At 43.1% G+C, this 18,342-nt stretch overlaps 3 protein-coding genes across 3 annotated transcripts in view; all 3 read left to right on the forward strand.

Moving 5' to 3' along the window:
• The first annotated feature begins 512 nt into the window (after window positions 1-512).
• Window positions 513-2,271, forward strand: LOC105920693 (heterogeneous nuclear ribonucleoprotein A0). The gene has a single exon (XM_036126914.1). The coding sequence runs from the start codon at window positions 591-593 to the stop codon at window positions 1,494-1,496; it is 906 nt and encodes a 301-aa protein (XP_035982807.1). The 5' UTR covers window positions 513-590; the 3' UTR covers window positions 1,497-2,271.
• klhl3 (kelch-like family member 3) overlaps window positions 1,515-18,342 on the forward strand; it is a 32,961-nt gene continuing 16,133 nt past the window's right edge. Inside the window, exons 1-6 of the mRNA XM_036126913.1 lie at window positions 1,515-1,636; window positions 2,937-3,040; window positions 15,307-15,454; window positions 17,520-17,663; window positions 17,741-17,847; window positions 17,926-18,047. Coding sequence (XP_035982806.1) covers window positions 2,980-3,040; window positions 15,307-15,454; window positions 17,520-17,663; window positions 17,741-17,847; window positions 17,926-18,047 — 582 coding nt within the window. The 5' untranslated portion in view covers window positions 1,515-1,636; window positions 2,937-2,979. The remainder of the gene's footprint in view (window positions 1,637-2,936; window positions 3,041-15,306; window positions 15,455-17,519; window positions 17,664-17,740; window positions 17,848-17,925; window positions 18,048-18,342) is intronic.
• On the forward strand, window positions 8,897-10,521 carry LOC105920692 (heterogeneous nuclear ribonucleoprotein A0). Its single transcript, XM_012856312.3, has one exon. The coding sequence runs from the start codon at window positions 8,912-8,914 to the stop codon at window positions 9,941-9,943; it is 1,032 nt and encodes a 343-aa protein (XP_012711766.2). The 5' UTR covers window positions 8,897-8,911; the 3' UTR covers window positions 9,944-10,521.

Below are 18,342 nucleotides of genomic sequence, written 5' to 3' on the forward strand. Positions count from 1 at the left end.
TTGGGCAATGGGCAGGCAGAAATGTCCTCCCCAAATACACACTTCTACATAATTACCACGATCTTTGCTTGCCCAAGGCAATTTCTTGAATCATTAACCTTTTTTTAAGTAAAACAAAAACAAAACACTAAAATAACCGGGCATTAGAATTTCAGAGCATCGATTTTAACCGTTTTTGGATTTAGCTTGTCCTGGATGACAGAAGCTGCTGCTTCTTTATTGTCTTTAAACATTAAAAGGTTTGGTTAATGAATGACAAAGACGTTAAAGCTCAACATCAACTATAACTTGTTATAGTTACATTAAATACAACCAGTCACCGTTGAACGTATTAACTGAAATATACGTGTATATTTATATAGATTTCCAGCGCGTTGTCGCCATTGTATGTTTTTTTCCCAAGATGTCCGATTTCCCTCCTCCTCCTCCCCCAGCCCACCGCAAAGAAACCGGAAATGCGTCATAGCTGTGTCGTCATCGCGGCTCGTGTATAAATAGACCCGTTTTTCCTTCTCCGCCATCTTAAGATCAACGTATTGTTGAGTCTACGCAGTGTTTCTCCGGCTCGCCGTTTTCCTCCATCTTTAAAAATGAGTGACCAGCTCTGTAAGCTGTTCGTGGGTGGGCTGAACGTGGACACCGACGATGATGGCCTGCGCAAGCATTTCGAGCAGTACGGCACCCTGACCGACTGCGTGGTCGTCGTGAACAAGCAGCTGCAGCGCTCCCGCTGCTTCGGCTTTGTTACCTACTCCACGCCGGAGGAGGCCGACGCCGCCATGGCGGCAAGGCCGCACACCGTCGACGGCAACGCGGTGGAGGTGAAGCGAGCGGTGGCCCGAGAGGACGCGAACAAGCCCGAAGCTCTGGCTAAAGTGAAGAAAATCTTCATCGGCGGGCTGAAGGACGACATCGAAGAGCAGCATCTGACCGATTACTTCTCGCAGTACGGGCAGGTGGAGAAGTCCGAAGTCATCTCCGAGAAGGAGACGGGCAAGAAGAGGGGCTTCGGCTTCGTGTACTTCACCGACCACGACTCGGCCGACAAGGCGGTGGTGGTGAAGTTTCACACCGTCAATGGACACAAAGTGGAGGTGAAGAAGGCCCTGACGAAGCAGGAGATGCAGGCGGCGAACAGAAACACAATGGCGCCGAGGGGCAGGCCGGGCCGCGGCATGCGGGGGAATCAAAATGGCTACGGAGGCAGGGATTATGGCGGAAGCTACAGCTACGGAAATGGCGGCGGTGGCGGCGGCTACAACGGTGGCGGCTACGGAGGGTACGGTGCGCCGTACGGAGGCGGCTACGGCGACCAGGGCAGCGGCTACGGTGGCGGCAACGGCTACAGCGACTTTGGCAGCGGCTACGGCCAGCAGAGCTCCGGCTACGGGCCCATGAAAGGGCCGCCATTCGGGGGCCAGAGGAGCGCCGCTCCCTACACCAGAGGCGGCGGCGGCGGATACCCCAGGGGGGGCTACGGCGGCGGCGGCTACTAAAAGGCGACACCGACACGTCCCCCACCCCCCGCCACGCGTTCCTCCCCGCCATTTGGACGCGAAACTCTGCCACTAATGGGACGCCCGCCGTGAATCCCATCCGTGGCAGAGGCCCCTCCCCCACCTGAAAGCCCGAACAGGTAGGAAGGTCACCCCCCAGAACACCTGCTTACACCGAACAGCGGCTCTTGCTGTTCACCTAGGACGCATAATTGATGATTCACGCGTTCAGTGCTCCCCTTTTTTATGTGCCCACGCCACCAGCGAGGTTGTCTTTATAGAGTTGAAATATTATTTTTTTTTAATTTGCGTTCAGTCGTTGTTTGAAAAAAAAAAAAAAGAAAAGACACATGATGTAGGATTATTTTTTCCTCAGAAGTTCTATTTGCATTTTAAGCATTTCGATTCGATTTTGTTGAACTTAGTGGAAAATTTAGTGTATTTTCTTTTCAATGTGAGGATGAGAAAGCATGTTTTATTTTTGTTGGTTTTCATAGATGTCATTCTTACACTTTTGTATGATTCTTTTTTCCTTTTTTTTTCTGGGCCATCCAAAAAAAAAAAGAAACGTTACTACTGCAGGACTCTAGATTCCCCTCCCCATAATGTACTTATGTACTCCAGCATATTAATAGTCTCAGTCTAAATATTGTTCATTTTTTCCATTATCTGTAGCAATATCTATTGTATATTGTATACTTTCATGTGTTGAGAACAAACCTTACTGTTGGTATGCTCCTGTATGTTCATTTTAAATAAAACGTTATACCACTTAGCTTAGTTATCTTACTTATTTAACCAGGCTTCCAGTTTATCCACAGGTTTATGAGATCTCCTTGTTAGTTTCATGCCGGCAGTTTATTCCTTTACTCAGGTGGGTGAAATGGTTGCAGTCTGCCCACAGCCAATGCATGTAGGCTTTGTAGGGTGAGACCTTGTCTTATTTTACTCTGATGAAATTATCTACATGTGGACCTGAGGGCTCTGATAATTATCTTTGATTATTCCTACATTTAGGTGTTCTTACTCGTATTCCTGTAGGCTATCCCAGCCAAAATAGCCGTAGCAGTTTGTTTGTAGGCTACGTCAGGACCCTGTTGATTACCTGGGGTCGGTTGTGATAGGAGTCTGAAATATCTCTTTAGGATATCCACATCCAGCCAACTAGGTATGTAAATCAACCTGTCTTCACTCTGTGTTGGTACAAAAAAAAATGTATGGAACATTTTTACGGCGGTGCACACCGTTGTTTTAATCTTACCAGACCACTGCGTCTTTTCATGTAGCTAAACCTAAGTAAAGTGGGGATTATTGTTTAATTTGCTTGGATGTGCGGCGGGTGGAGGAGGGGACGCGGGTCCGTTCCCCCATCCAGGTGGTGGAACAGGTAACCGGCTCTGCTCCCTTTCTCACTGTGTGCTTTCCTCCCGTCTCCTCCAGGTTGCCTCTGTAACCTGGCCTGGGGGGCCTCGCCCTGCAAGCCATGGGGCGTGTCTCCATGCTGACAGGGAGCCGGCGAGGGCCCGCACCTCCGTCCCCTTCAGGTGAAATCACTTCTTGTGAAAAAAAAAAAGTGGCCTCTGGATCAATTTTCACAAAAGTTGGTGGTTTTTGTGAGATTTTTATTTACACTGGTAAACTAAAATAACATTCCTGCATCATTTAATGTATTGTAAGTTTTTTAGATCTTGCGTATCAACGCACAAAGAATCAACATCTCTGTAAAAGAAAAAAGTGCAGATTTTTACCTCTTGCATGAAAGATGGGCGACTTTACGACTTAAAGTAATGCACTGCACATTGGATCCATTAAAATGCAGATATTTAAACCTCTAACTGTGACGTAAGAGCGACACGGAGCCAGTAGGAAGCCTGGATTAAGACTCCTGCAGCAGAAACGGAGATTAGTGACTAAACCACGGCGCTGGGCTGAAAGCGCCGCTCATCCTGTGCTGTTCTCTTTTAGGTTTTTTTATGGTGCTCGGTGCTTTCTGGTCATCAGAGGATGAGGAACTTCTGTACTGTTGGCTGTATTTATTTTTTCTATGAACGCTCAATAAATATCTATTTTCATATACAAGACTTGTTACTTTTCTACATAATCATTGGTTTTTCTGGAGATAAATGGGTCAGTTTCAGACATTAAGTTAAATGCCGAAGCCTTCAAGGTTTCGCTATTTCGGTTCAAGGGCTGAACATTATAGATTAACCATATATATAAATTACAAATATTGATCTATTGATTATCAAAACTAAACCATTTTTAGAAATGTGCAGCCCTGGCCATTTTTATCCTGTTGCTTAATGACCTCGGTGGCTCTTTGAAGGGGCGGGGCTTGGTGACGTTCCTGGGTCTACGTTTGTGATTGGTTGGCAGTAATGACTAATAACCTATGGGGTAAAACCGAATTTTGACCCTTCGTGATTACAGCACCACGTCTATATATTATAGTTCTATAATCATCTGGCCATAATTCAATGCAGTAAAAACCCCGGAGATTTTTTTTTTCCCAGCATAAACTTATTTATATGCAGCACGGTGCTTTTTTTGCATTGACTGCAGTTAAGAACAAAATGATCTCATAATGCACATTAGTGCAATTGAATAAATGTGAATGACGATGGTAATATAAGTGCTTTGGTTCAGCTTCATTCAAAGATTTTATCTGCACTGCTTAAAATATTCCTCTGCATTAACAAGTTTAGCTCATTACCATTTATATATAATGTTAGTCTACAGTTGTGCTTTTAAAAAGTAAACATCCCATTTAAACGCTGAGGGAAGATTGGTTCTGTCTCCAGGGTTCTGTGTCTGCGACTCTTTGGGTCCTAAAACTACCACTTACTGTTATAATTAAATGTGTGTCTTTATGCAACGTCTCTGTAGGATAATAAATAAGGGATGTCTTCCCCCCTTTTTATTTCTTTATAAAAGATTAACTGCTAAAATCTAAAAAAAACAAAAAACTTTTTAATAGTGTCCTGTCTGGCAGTTTAGCATTAAGAATTGTTTTAATGCTTAAAAGAGCCCAACAGATTTTACTCTCACAAGCAGAGCCTTACCACTTAAACCATATTGCTCTGCTTGATTAATGCATTTAAGCAGCTTTTTTATAATTTATGGAGGGGATATTTCATGTTATATGGGCACTAAAACAAGAATGTAGAGGAGAAAAGGTGAAAAATGGCGAAGATAAAAAGGAAAGAATGATACATCTTCAGTCTGCTTCACCTGCAAAGAGGTGTTTAAAAAAAAAAGCACAACCAGCTGATAAAGTATTACAGATTCAATCAATTAATGCCTCGATACCATCGCTGAAGTATATACAGTATTAATACATGTATAAAGTGACAGCTGAAGATAATAGGCGTCACAACTGAGTAGTAATACTCTAAGCTCTTTATTCAGTGCCTGGACACAGCAGCATTTATTCCTTGGGGCAAAAACAAAACAATTGTCACTTTGAACAATCTGGCTCTTCAATTGCTGCCAACAATTAGTGAGATCTACATATTAGTTAGAAAACATTCCTAATATTTTGTATTGAGATCCAGACCAAAGATTCCGAACTGGAATCAATCAATTAATGCCTTGATACCATCACTGATGTATATACAGTATTAATACATGTATGAAGTGACAGCTGAAGATATTAGGCGTCACAACTGAGTAGTAATATTCTAAGCTCTTTGAACAATCTGGCTCTTTAATTGTTGCAAACAATTAGTGAGATCTACATATTAGATAGAAAACATTCCTAATATTTTGTAGAGCAAACTAGTATTGAGGTTCCAAACTGGGGGTTGCAACATGATCCTAAATTTCTGACTTTACAATGTCAGAGATATACTTGCTTTAATGTGCAACATTTATGCCTTTTAATGATGAAAATGAGGTTTTCTCTCAATTTTTTTAACTTTTCGACATCAGAAAACAAACATGATTTTCCTTGCAAATTTAAATTAACCCCAAAATGTAATATTTTTTTGTGGAAAGTGTCTCCAATAAGTTTTCTTAAATCTACAACGGCTGTAAATTTATTTTTTGGGAGAGATCACAAGAATAAAGTCAACAGTCTCTGGTGTTTGGGAACTCCTGGTCTACACAAGCCTAAATGAGGATGCCAGGTCCTAGGAGGTTAAATTAGAAAGACGCGTTTTAATGTGTAAAGCACCGTTTTTACCTGCTTCAGTTAATTTTCTGAGCTCGACTGCAGTCCAGCCCGCTGGTTCAGGCGTCTGAAAGCTGCAGGGCGAGTTGGAGACCACTGATTAGACGCTTGATTTAATCAAAAGGTTTTCAGCCGGTTGTGATCAAATCAATGTTCCTTTTCAGCTCGTCTTCATAAGCAGCTGAGAAATAACTGCAGCTAAATGTCTGAAGCATCAAAGGTCGTAATGGAAATAAATGTTAACTCTTTTGGCCAAAATCTGCTGATCGTCTACTGCAAAAATATTTTTAACTTTGCCATTGGAAAGGAAATATTAGAGAAAGGTGAAAGGAAGCTTTTTGGTTTTGCCAAATACTGGCAGCTTGTTTCTGTTAGCTGATGGGATTATTGGTGACTGATGGCTATAAACGACCTTTTTCACACACTGTGGTGGCAGGAGAACCATTTCTGACAGAACAACAGTCTAAGCTGAGCTGCATGTTAAATATATTTAGTTTGACAACCAAAGTGTGAAATGAAGGCCTTTTAATCGGGTTTTCATCATTATAAATGAGCTTAGCAGGTCTGCTGACATCACCTGAGAGAACTGGCTACTTTAACTACATTTTATCTTTTTTTCCCTCCACATTTATTCCAAATTTCCTGAAATAATTACAGCTGCATAAAGAAACATTTTTCACAAGTGTCCTTGCATGATCAACAGCAGATTTGGGTAACGATAAAACATGAAAACAGATTGTAAAGAAGGCGAGAACAGATTTATTTAATTAAAGGTTTACAGGGATGGCTACCAGCCAGGTTCTAAAAACCTACAGCTTTAGTCCCACCAAAGTTTCCTGCAGAACACCAACAGTGCAGAAAATGCTCAGCAGGCGGATAAATCAGCCTCTGGCTTAAAGCGTGAAGCCCTTAAGTCTGAAAGACTCAAGAATATAGTTAAACCTCTCAGAAGTTCTCAGACAGCATGTATGGAGACACTTCTGCAGTCCTGACCAGCTGGGCCGCTGTCATAAGGAATCCCACAATCCTTTGCATGACACATCGTATAAGCCCACCTCAGAAATCAATAACCATGTCGGGGTAGAAGAGAGCATTATGGGGGAAGTGATGCTAGGCCAATCGCTAATAGCGCTCGTATCACTTCCTGTGACGTCACTGCTTGATGTGTTCTGTGAGACACGTGGCGATTTACACGTCTTCATTTGGGTTTGTGTAACGAGAACCTCAGCTGGTCGCTCAATATGTCGTATTTAGGTGATTTTGTGGTTATTTTTCGGAAGCCTGGAGGCCCGGATTTGACTAGAATCATCGGTTGCTAAGCGTCGCCATATGGAGGGAAAAGTTAAGGCAATTCCAAGGGCCCCAAAAACAGAATATATATATATATATATATATATATATATATATATATATATATATATATATATATATATATATATATATATATATATATATATATATATATATATGCGAGCTTTCAAATTTATTTTGATTGTTTTTACACGGGGGCACCCGTACAGTCGTGTAAAGACGTTGGAACAGGAAGTAGGGGCTATAGTTGGAACATTTCGGACGGAGCCTTAATCTGATTGTGGGACTCCGTAAATAGTTTCTTCCTTTTATGCAAGATGATCCCGCAACTCTGCTGCCTCTTGTGATGTCATCAACCCAAAGGGAATTTTTTTTTTCTTTTTCAGTGTGTTCTTTAATAAATGAAATAGAAATCCCAACTTTATTGTCAACGTAGTTTTCTTTACAACAGTCCTGCATCCTTTATGTGTTACATTGCTTTCCAGACCAGAGGTTCCCAAACTGGGGGTTGCAACATGATCCTAAATTTCTGAGATATACTTGCTGTAATGTGGAAAGTTTATGCCTTTTAATTTTCTCTCAATTTTATGACTTTTCGACATCAGGAAACCAACATGTTTTTTCTAGCAAATGTTATATTTTTTGTGGAAATCAATTTTCTTTAATCTACAACGGCTGTAATACAAATATTTTTTGTTAATGAGAATAAAGTCGCAGTAGTTTGCAAAATTGTTCCAAAGTCCTGACATTCATAATAATTTGATGCCGATTTGCTAAGAAGGTTTAATATTTCCTGAAATCCGAATTTTATTGTCAGCGTAGTTTTCTTTACAACGGTGTTCCTCGATGGCCGGTGTCCTGCAACCTTTATTTGTTAAATCATTTCAACCCACCTGAGTCAAATAATCAGGTGTTTTTGAATCAGGGCCACATTTCAGCTGCAGGACCGGAAGTGAAGGCGCCTGCTTTAAAACGACAGGGCACCACTGGAAAAAGGTCCTGTCATTTATCTTTATTTCTAAAATGTGCCCAAAGACAAACATCACAAAAAAGATAAGATACACAAAGCTGCCAGATAGTTTAGTTTGAATGGAAAAATATGTTTTAAGCAAGTTTTGTGTTGTGATGAGATGTGTGTGAAAGGTCGACGTCAGAGCAAAATGGAGAAAAAAACAACATGAGCCAGTTAATGTTAACCCAAGCATAACGTGTGCCAGAGCAAAAGACGGCAGGGACTTTGCTTCTCGTGTGTTTCCCAGTTTCTACACGTGAAGTGTTGCCTTTTGAGATGTGTTGACCTACTTCATGTTGCCAGACGGGTTCTGCTGAAGTGGTTTCTAGATTCTCCAACAGAATGATGAGGCGTGTGCAGCGGATTCTCAGCAGTACAAAAAAAATGCTGCATTTAAATATAAATCTTGTGTTTTCACCCAGACTAGAATAGAAATCTCCTTCAGTGTCCCACAGTGGAAAAATCCAGGTGTACCAGATGGCTTGCTTAAATCTTTATTACAAATTTACTCAGGGTATCTATCTGATGTTAACATTTATATATATATTAAACTAATAAAATAAGAATACAGGAAATCTGTAAGAGGGGGAAAGGCTGTTCAGCAGCACTGACCCAGATCCACGCAAACATAAATCAGTGTTTATCTGCGTGCTGGTGGGGAAGTCTGCAGTGGAGCTATTTGTTACAGCAAAAAAACACAAAGTAATCTGGATTATTGGCGTCAAGGTCAGGAAATAAACGTTTCATCGTGTCTAGTTTGTTTTAACGGGCGTTGTTATAAAGCCGCGACGCCGTTCTACGGTTAAAAAAACCCCACAAACGGCAACAAAGGTCAAGATTTTTTTTTCGCCCGTATCTCAACGCAACGGAAGATTTCCAACACGGTGTGGGCGGGGACTCAGTTTAAACCGAGCGCGGCCAATGAGCGGGCGCCACGTCAGAGGCCCCGCCCACACGCCGCTCATTGAAGAAGGACAGGGAAAGTCTCCATTTCCCATCCTCCAGACGAAAGGCAACATGACGGACAAGCTGTGCAAGCTTTTTGTTGGAGGGCTGAACGTGGAGACCACCAGCGATGGCCTCCGGGCGTACTTCGAGCAGTACGGCGCGCTGACGGACTGCGTGGTGGTGATGAACCAGCAGCTCGGCCGCTCCCGCTGCTTCGGCTTCATTACCTACTCGGCGCCCGGGGAGGCCGACGCCGCAATGGCGGCTAAGCCACATGTCGTCGAAGGCAACAACGTGGAGCTGAAGAGGGCCATAGCCCGGGAAGACGCCAACAACCCGGACATCCTGGCCAACGTGAAGAAGATCTTCGTGGGCGGCGTGAAGGACCACGTCGAGGCGGACAACCTCACCGAGTACTTCTCGCAGTTTGGCGCAGTGGAGAAATCCGAGATCATCTCCGACAAGCAGACCGGCAGGAAGCGGGGCTTCGGCTTCGTCTACTTCACGGACACCGACTCGGCCACCAAGGCGGCGCTCACCAAGTACCACACCATCAGCGGCAACAAGGTGGAGGTGAAGAAGGCGCTCAGCAAGCAGGAGATGACCACCGGCGGCCGCGGCGGCGGCAGAGGCCGGGGCCGGGGGATGCAGAGCTTCGGCGGCGGCGGCAGAGGCGGGGGCTACGGAGGCGGCTATGGCGGCGGCGGCGGTGGCTACAGCGGGGGCTACGGCGGGAACTACGGCAGCGGCTACGGCTACGGCGGCGGCTACAGCAACGACAGCAGCGGCGGCTACGGCGGCGGCGGCTACGGCGGCTACAACGAGTACGACAGCCAGATGGGCGGCGGGTACAGCAACGGGGACTTTGGCGAGGGCTACGGACAGCAGCAGTCGAGCTACGGCGCGATGAAGGGGGGCAACTACTCCTCCTACCGGAGCGCGGCTCCCTACCGGGGCGGAGGCGGCGGCGCCGGCCGGGGCGGCGGGTTCGCGGGGGGTTATTAGTGCGCCGGAAAGCCGAGATGTTCATGGGGACGTGAGAAAGGAACTTTACATTAGCAGCGGCGCCATCACATGTGGGGCAGGAGCGCTCTTTGTCCGCCTGGATGAGCGGCGCCCATCACCCACTCTGGATGAATGAAACCCGCCTCCTCCACCGGATCCCATCTGTCCTTTCTTTTTTTTTTTTCTTTTTTTTGTTCCACGCATTCTGGACTCTAAAAAAAATACAAAACAAAAAATTGTGAATATATTTTGTTGTCGTGTATTGAAACCATTTGTAAGAACGGAAAGAAAAAAGATCTGTAATTTTCCTGCTTCATAGAAATGTGAGTTTTTCCTGCACATGCGGTCGCATGTTTGCAGGAGAAATTCGGGTTTTATGGAGCTGGCGTGGGGCTCGTTGAGGCTCCGGGATCTTAAAAGTGTTCCTATTGAACGTGTCGGACTTTTCATCTAAAAATCACATTTTTTGCCGTCCGTTTAAGGCTTTTTTTTATGACTTAATACTGTCGAGTGTATGTGTTCATTTCACCCCTATGTTGTATTCTGCTTTTATTATTAAAAGTTTTTAATGACTTGAATCTATGCTCTTTGTCTTAATTAAGGTCTGCTCATATTTATAATAAATCAAAGCATTTTTTCTAATTTAATGTTCCTGACGCCACCACTAGGGGGCGGTATATCCAGGTAGATCATTTTATTACACTCATGGGGCAGTTGATGGTGGTGCCTCTTATTGCCTGATTTTTAAGAACTAGATGGAAATGAGAACCTGCAACGGGTCCTAAATAAAGCCTAAATTAGAAACCCCCAAAATATTTTTGGGTCTTTAATTACAGGTAAATGTTTTACATTTTAATTAGCATGCATTAAACCATGGATAACCAGTAAGCAATAAAAAATCTTTATAGATTAAAACTGAGACATTCTTAGTGGTTTAAAGACTGCAACAAGTTCAAATAATCTTAGTAGTTGCAGCCGCTATATTTAAGAGCCCTTTTGATAAGGTTAGAATTGAGGATTTTTGCAGGTATATTTAAAAAAAAAAAAAAAAAAACATCCAGCCCCTGGTGTCGTTCTAAAATGTTCTTGTTGGTACTTGTAAATGAAGATGCTTGGAGCAAGGCGTTTATGTTTAACTAGTTCTCTTTATGAATTAACATTGGGTAAAAACCTGGACAGCAGGCTCTTCTTGAAGGGCTGGTTTACTTTTAACAGCCTTCAGCTCAACACTTTTCTTCACGTTGAGCTGTTTTGTGTAGATGAATGTTCTTGCTTTCCAGGAACGGGCATCTAAGTAATGACAGGGGAAACATGGGTGCCCTGCCATTAAGACAAATCTGCAGGATCTTTAGAACTTTAGTACAATCCATGTACATCTTTTTGTGCTGTAAGTATTGCAGACATTTTCACACATTTTGAGTTCTTGATTGTTTGCAAAGTTCCTGGAGCGTCAGCAGAAAGACTTTTTTTTTTTTTATTCAGATCCCTGGTTTTTCAACAACATCTTTGGGTAATAAAATTCCAGCATGGAAACCGCTCGGGGGAAGGGCTGCAAAAACTCTGAGTTATGTTCAAGTACCCTTGGAAAATTCATGCAAAAATTCACTTTGTGCACATTTTTGTACTTCCATATGAGCCCTTACTCCTTCACATATGCTTTATGTGAAAGACCAGCACAAAGCGGTGTACAATTGTGAGGTGGAAATAAGATTATACATGATTTGTTTTTTGCTTTTTACAAAAAAAATTAAAAGGGTATTGTGCAAAAGTATTCAGCCCCCCCCCTATGTTACATTTGCAGGTCTTTTAGGGTTTGTCTCGACCAACTTTGCACGTCTAGGGAGTGCAAAGCTGGTTTTTACCCATTCTTTGCAAATCAGCTGAAGCTCAGTCAGATTAGATGGAGAGCGTTTCAGATCTTGCCACAGATTCTCAGTTGGGTTAAAGTCTGGACTTTGACTAGGCCGTTCTAACACATGAATATGTTTTAAACTGTTCCCTTGTAGCCCTGGCTGTATGTCCAGGGTGGTTGTCCTGCTGGAAGGTGAACCTCCACCCCAGTCTCAGGTCCTCTGCAGGTTTTCTTCCAGGATGACCCTGAATTCGGCTCCATCCATCTTCCCATCATCTCTGACCGTCTTCCCTGTCGCTGCTGTGGAGAAGCCGAGCATGATGCTGCCGCCACCGTGTCTGACAGTGGGGATGGTGTGTTCAGGGTGATGTGTCGTCTTAGTTCTCCGCCACGCAAAGCGTTAAATTCTGGTCTCGTCTGACCAAAACTCCTTCCTCCACATGTTTGCTGTGTCTCCAACACGGCTTCTGGCAAACAGGACTTTTTATGATTTTCTATTAACGACGGCTTTGTTCTTGCTACTCTTCCATAAAGACCACATCTGTGCACGACTGACGGTTATCCTGTGGACAGATTCCTCCACCTGAGCTGTGGACCTCTGCTGCTCCTCCAGAGTCACCACGGGGCTCTTGGCTGCTTCTCTGACCTTGTTGGGCCTCTAAGCTCAGGTGGACGGCCTCGTCTCTGCAGGTTTACAGCTGCACTCTTTCCATTTGTCGACGTTCAAAGCCTGGGAAATCTTTTTGTAGCCTAAGCTGCGTTAAACTTCTCCACAACTTTATCCCAGACCTTTCTGCTGTGTTGCTAGGACTTCATGAAGCTGTTTGCTCCCCGATGTTCTCCTAACCTCTGAGGCGTCACAGCACTGCAAAAACGGAACTTAAAATAAGTAAAATGTTCTTAAAATTAGTGTATTTGTCCTGGATTTGAGCGGTTAAATAAGATCATTTGCCAACTGAATAAGATTTCTGCACTTAAAATAGGAACAACTCATCTGCATCATCTTATTTCAAGTGCAGGATGTCTAATTATCTTATTTTAGGGGTCAAAATACTCATTCCATTGGCAAATAATCTAATTGATCTGCTCAAATCAAGGACAAATACACTAACTTTAAGAATATTTTACTTATTTTTAGATCCGTTTTTGCAGTGAGAGCAGCTGGATCTGGAGATCAGATCACACACAGTTGGACTCTGTTCAGTCATCAGCAATCATCAGGCAACTTCTGAAGGCAACTGGTTGCACTCAGAGAAGAAGGGGCTGAATACTTTTCCACACCGCACTTTTCAGATTTCTTTATTTATAAAACATTTTTTTAAATCATGTAGAATGTTATTTCTACGTCTGAACTGTAAACCACTTTGTGTTGGTCTATCACATAAGATTTTAATAAAATATATTTATTGTTTGTGGATGTAATGTGACTAAACGAGAAAAAGTTTAAGGGGTGTGAATACTTTTGCAAGCCACTGTACAGTAAATAAATAAATTGGATAGATTAGATTAGATTAGATTCAACTTTATTGTCATAACACAGGTACAAGGCAACGAAATGCAGTTTAGGTCTAACCAGAAGTGCAATAGCAGGTGGATATTACTGTGAATAGAGTTTTACAGATATGTACAGTAGCATAATATACAGATGATTATTATAACAGAGTTTACATGTACTATGAATATATGTACAGGTGGCTATTACTATAAAATGAAAATTTAGAGTTTGGACAGCAGCTATTTAAATTAAAGTGCAGTGGAACGTAATTGCATATTACAGTTAAAGTACGGTATTGCAAATGTATATGTAGATAATTGTGATAGGTTTCCTGGATGGGTTCCTTTTCCTCCAAGAGAACCTTCAGTCTCTGGCATTCCAGGTAAACTCAGCCTTATCAGGAGAACCTTTGTATAATTTAATTATATATTATTTATATAGCACCAATTAACAATAAGTCATCATAAAGGCTCTTTCCAAAGTCAGAGTCCATCAGATCCTCCAGGTTGGTGAGAAAGTTTCCTCTCTAAGGAAACCCAGCAGGTTGCATCAAGTCTCTCCAAGCAGCATTCACTCCTCCTGAAAGAGCGTAGAGCCACAGTGGACAGTCGTCTGCATTGTTGATGGCTTTGCAGCAATCCCTCATACTGAGCATGCATGAAGCGACAGTGGAGAGGAAAACTCCCCTTTAACAGGGAGGAAAACCTCCAGCAGAACCAGAACCAGGCTCAGTGTGAACGCTCATCAGTGGAGCAATAAGTTTAACGGTGACAGTCAGAACTGGTTGTTCACATGCAAAAGAGACGATCAGGTCGCCAGCCGATCGTTGGCGTTCTGACGGCCGCCTATTGATCCCAGGTGGCTGAGTCGTCCTCACAATAACGGCATTAACAGAGGGGGGGGTTGTACCTGGAAGGCTTCACCCCCGTTTAACAACGGGTGGTTTCTCTTCACAACGATGGCTCCTTCACTCCCTTTCAAACCAACGTTCTTCTAATCCGGGGGTGAGAACATCTTCACTCCTGAAAGAGTGACCGCTGGCCTGCAGATGATTATGTTGTTCTTCTGTGCATAACATGTTAAAAAAATAAACGTTTCAGTTTTTCTGAAGCTCTGGGAACATGCTGCCACTGTTCCTGGGGTTCTCCTTTTCACCTGCGTTGCTCTTGGGCCTGTCTTGTGTGTGCTTTCTCCTTCCCCCTGGGTCCTGAGTTTGTGGGGACGATGTCTGCTCCTTGACCCAGAGTCCTGATGACTCCTGATAATAATGCAAAATCGGAGAACAGTAGGAGAATTCAACAGAGTGAGGGAAATAGCCTGTAAATACTTATTTGATTGTTTTATTTGTTCATAAATGTGCAAATATTTCAAGGAGCTTTCTCATAAAACCATTGTGTGGTGTTGTTTGTATAAATCTGAAGTTAGGAATGAATTTAAACAATTTTAGTACGAGGCTGTAACACAAAACAACCACTTTCTGGAAAAACTGTACAGTTTACACTATAAATATTTATACCTACATCGTTTATGTTTAGGTCATCATTTAAGCAAACCTGCATTTTAAGTGTCTGTTTTTTTTTTGTTTTTTTTTTTGTTTTTTTTTAATCAATCCTAGGTGGACATTTGGCAAATTATAATTATATTTTATTTTAACATTTTATTTAAATTGAAACATTTATCCTATTATATTTTATCTGCTTTTAATTTTTCTTTTAGCATTGTGTTTATGTATTGTAGCATTCAGTTTTTATCTTTTATCTGTACAGCACTTTGGTCAACCCCGGTTGTTTTAAATGTGCTTTATAAATAAAGTTTGAGTTGAGTTGACTTGAGTTTTATGAATGACAACAAAACCAAACCCAAAATATATTTCACCTTCTGCCTCCGAATAATAAAAAATATTCCTGAGTTGAATTAAAGTGTCCAATCATTATAATAAATTAAAACATTTACTACTTAATGGTGCAACGTGACCACAAATGCCATTATTGTCCTGCTTTTTTTGTGCATATTAAGTGACTCATCTTGCAAAGAGACAAGCTCTGAATGAAAAGCCTGAGGGCCGTGGTCGGAGTGGGCCCTCCTCTGATAGACGATCTGCGCAGGATGCTCTCATGCCTGCTGTGCTGCCTGACTCCGGGAGGATGGACGGTGTGTCGTTAGGGTGAGTGGGCTCAGCGCTGCGGATTATCAGGCAAAGCTGCGGCTCACGCTGCTTCTGCGTCTGCCGGACAACGTTTTAGTCCGCATGAGCCACGAATCCAATCCGGGCAGTGCCGCCAGCCGCTCCCCCCGCTACAGCAGCCGAGCTAGCCGCGGCTAGCTTCGGCTAGCCTGCTAGCACCGCTGACAGTTCAGATGCATTTTACATTCCGGGCAAACTTAGCACGCTGACAGCTGGGATATTTCACATTTTTACCCGCAGACATAACATAAACTGAACTGTTTCCGTTAAATCAGTTCACATTAAGGCGGAGGGCTAATGGCAGTTAACGGTTGCTAAGAGCTAGCTGCTAGCACTGAAGTTAAAAATAATAGGGATGCTAGGTGCTAGCTAGCCTGCTACTGCTCACTGGAAACTGGAAACTGCTTTTCTTTCGTCCCCTTTTATATCGCTTTGAGTATAAGTTCGTCATCATCATCATCATGTTGTTTTATTATTATTATTATTATTATTATTATTATTATTTTAGAGGCATTAATTTACCCAGAGGAGAACATCAGTAGTTATGTTGGCAGAATCATAAACAAGACTAGAAACTCTGATTCTAGAGCTGAAACTTATCACACATATCGTCTAATCTCTGTGTGGAGTAATATTATAATCATTTGTCGTTTATTTATTTGTCTTTGCAACTTGAACCGACAACAATGAAATGTTGACAGAGACTCTGAAGGGCACTTATAGTGTGTTAGAAGCTTCTATCTACAGATTCAAATGATTAAGACCTTATAAATCCACCAGGTAAATAATAGGGCTGGGTATCATCTGGGATGAGCCGATTCAATACGATTCTCAATACGTAGCTCAACTTGATTTGACTCAAATGTCAATATTTATTACTTTCAAATTAATGCTGTAAGTCAGAGGTGTCAAACTCATTTCTATATGGGGCCACTTCAGCGTCATGAAGTCATGAAAAGGGCCGGTTGCACGTGTATAGACGATACTTTTCATTTCATAATTTCATTCCAGTTCAGATAGAAGTATAAAAAATGCACAGTAACATAAAAGTAGCACCCTTAGGCCCAGTTTATACAGTTTATCTGCAAAAAATGTCGATATTGGGGTGAGTTACACTTACAGGAGGCACAGTTTTAGCCACTTTATACACTTTAAAAGGATATATGCCTCTACTTTATGACATGATATGCCTTTTTTTTTTTTGGCTCTTGAGGGCCGGATAACTTACCTTGACGGGCCGGATTTGGCCCGCGGGCCTTGAGTTTGACACCTGTGCTCTAAGTCATTCAATGACCAAAACCAGCCAAATATTATATTTATGTTCAATTTATTGAACACTGATATATTAACAAGAACATAAAGTGCATTTGGTTCAATGCATGTAATAGTAATATAGTAATAGTAACATCGTCTTTATTGTTATTGAAACATACATTACAACTAAATGTGTTCTCTGCATTTAACCCATCCCCTTGGGGAGCAGTGGGCTGCCATGTGCGGCACCTGGGGAGCAATCTGGGGTTAAGTGTCTTGCTCAGGGACGCAGAGGGCAGGCGCTGGGGATCGAACCGGGTACTTGCATCCTTCTCTGAGTGCAAGCACCCTGCTCTAACCACTAGACCACGCCCCCCCCCCCCCCCCCCCCCCCCACACTCTGGAGTATTTAATTGAATACTCCAGAGTAGGACACTTAATTGTTGTTTCACTGTGACCTGCTCAGCCAACTCGGTTTTACGATGTATGGTTTAAAAGACCGAGAGTAATACTTTAGTAGCGCACATAGATCAGTAACCGCTGTGAAATAAAATTCAACATTGGTTTGAGCTTCCTGCAGGCTCTGAGCGGCCGCCACACTGTGTTCACAGAGTAATTCAGAGTAATAAGCTGAAGTTATCAGAGGACAACATGTCTGCTTTCTTGTCTGTTTGTAGGATTTAATGGCTTCAAACATGTTGTCATCGGTGATCTTTCTTCAAATTAATCAGGTTTCCGTGTAACTTGTGTGTCTCCGCTGATCCAGACACTGCCTCTCATGTCTCACCAGTCTGGTGGCCTCGCCGGCCTCGCCGGCCTCGCCGCGTCCCAACGGCGCCGCCGACTCAGAGGAGGACCAGGCCGACGGAGGGATTCACACCTTCAGCCAGACGCACACCAGGAGGGCCTTCCAGCTGATGAACGAGCTGAGGAGGTGAGCAGCCGTACGGAGACACGTGTTACTAAACGATGCCGAACGATTAACACGTTACCCCCCCCCCCCCCCCCCAGCAAAAAGCTGCTGTGTGACGTCCAGCTGGTGGCGGGCAGCGTTGAAGTGCCAGCTCACAGGGTGGTCCTGGCGTCCTGCAGCCCCTACTTCTGTGCCATGTTCACAGGTAAGGCCGCTGTGTGTGTGTGTGTGTGTGTGGGGGGGGGGGGTGCAGGTTTGTAGCTCCGCTCTGCTTTGTGTGCAGGCGACATGAGCGAGAGCAAGGCCCAGCGGGTGGAGATCAGAGAGGTGGACGGCCAGACTCTGAGGAAACTGGTGGACTACATCTACACCGCTGAGATCGAGGTGACAGAGGACAACGTCCAGGTGAGTCTCTGAGACGCCGTCTGAAAGGAAGGCTTTTATTTTGGAATTTTACTGTCTGCTTCCTTTCTTATGCTTGATTTAGTTTTCTTGGTTCCAATGGAGATGATGTGACTTAGAAGTTTTTAATTATTTTTTTACATGTGCAGCACATTGTTGCAGCTGTAATTGTTTTAAAGTGCTTTATAATAATGAAGTAAGCAGTAAAAAGACTCATTTCCACGGCGGGAAACTTTTTCGCTGCCGCTGCCACCAGCTACTTTTTTATTTCATCTGAGAAACCAAAAGCCATTTTATT

Source organism: Fundulus heteroclitus, chromosome 23, assembly GCF_011125445.2.
Source record: "Fundulus heteroclitus isolate FHET01 chromosome 23, MU-UCD_Fhet_4.1, whole genome shotgun sequence".
NCBI classification, from domain to species: Eukaryota; Metazoa; Chordata; class Actinopteri; order Cyprinodontiformes; family Fundulidae; genus Fundulus; species Fundulus heteroclitus.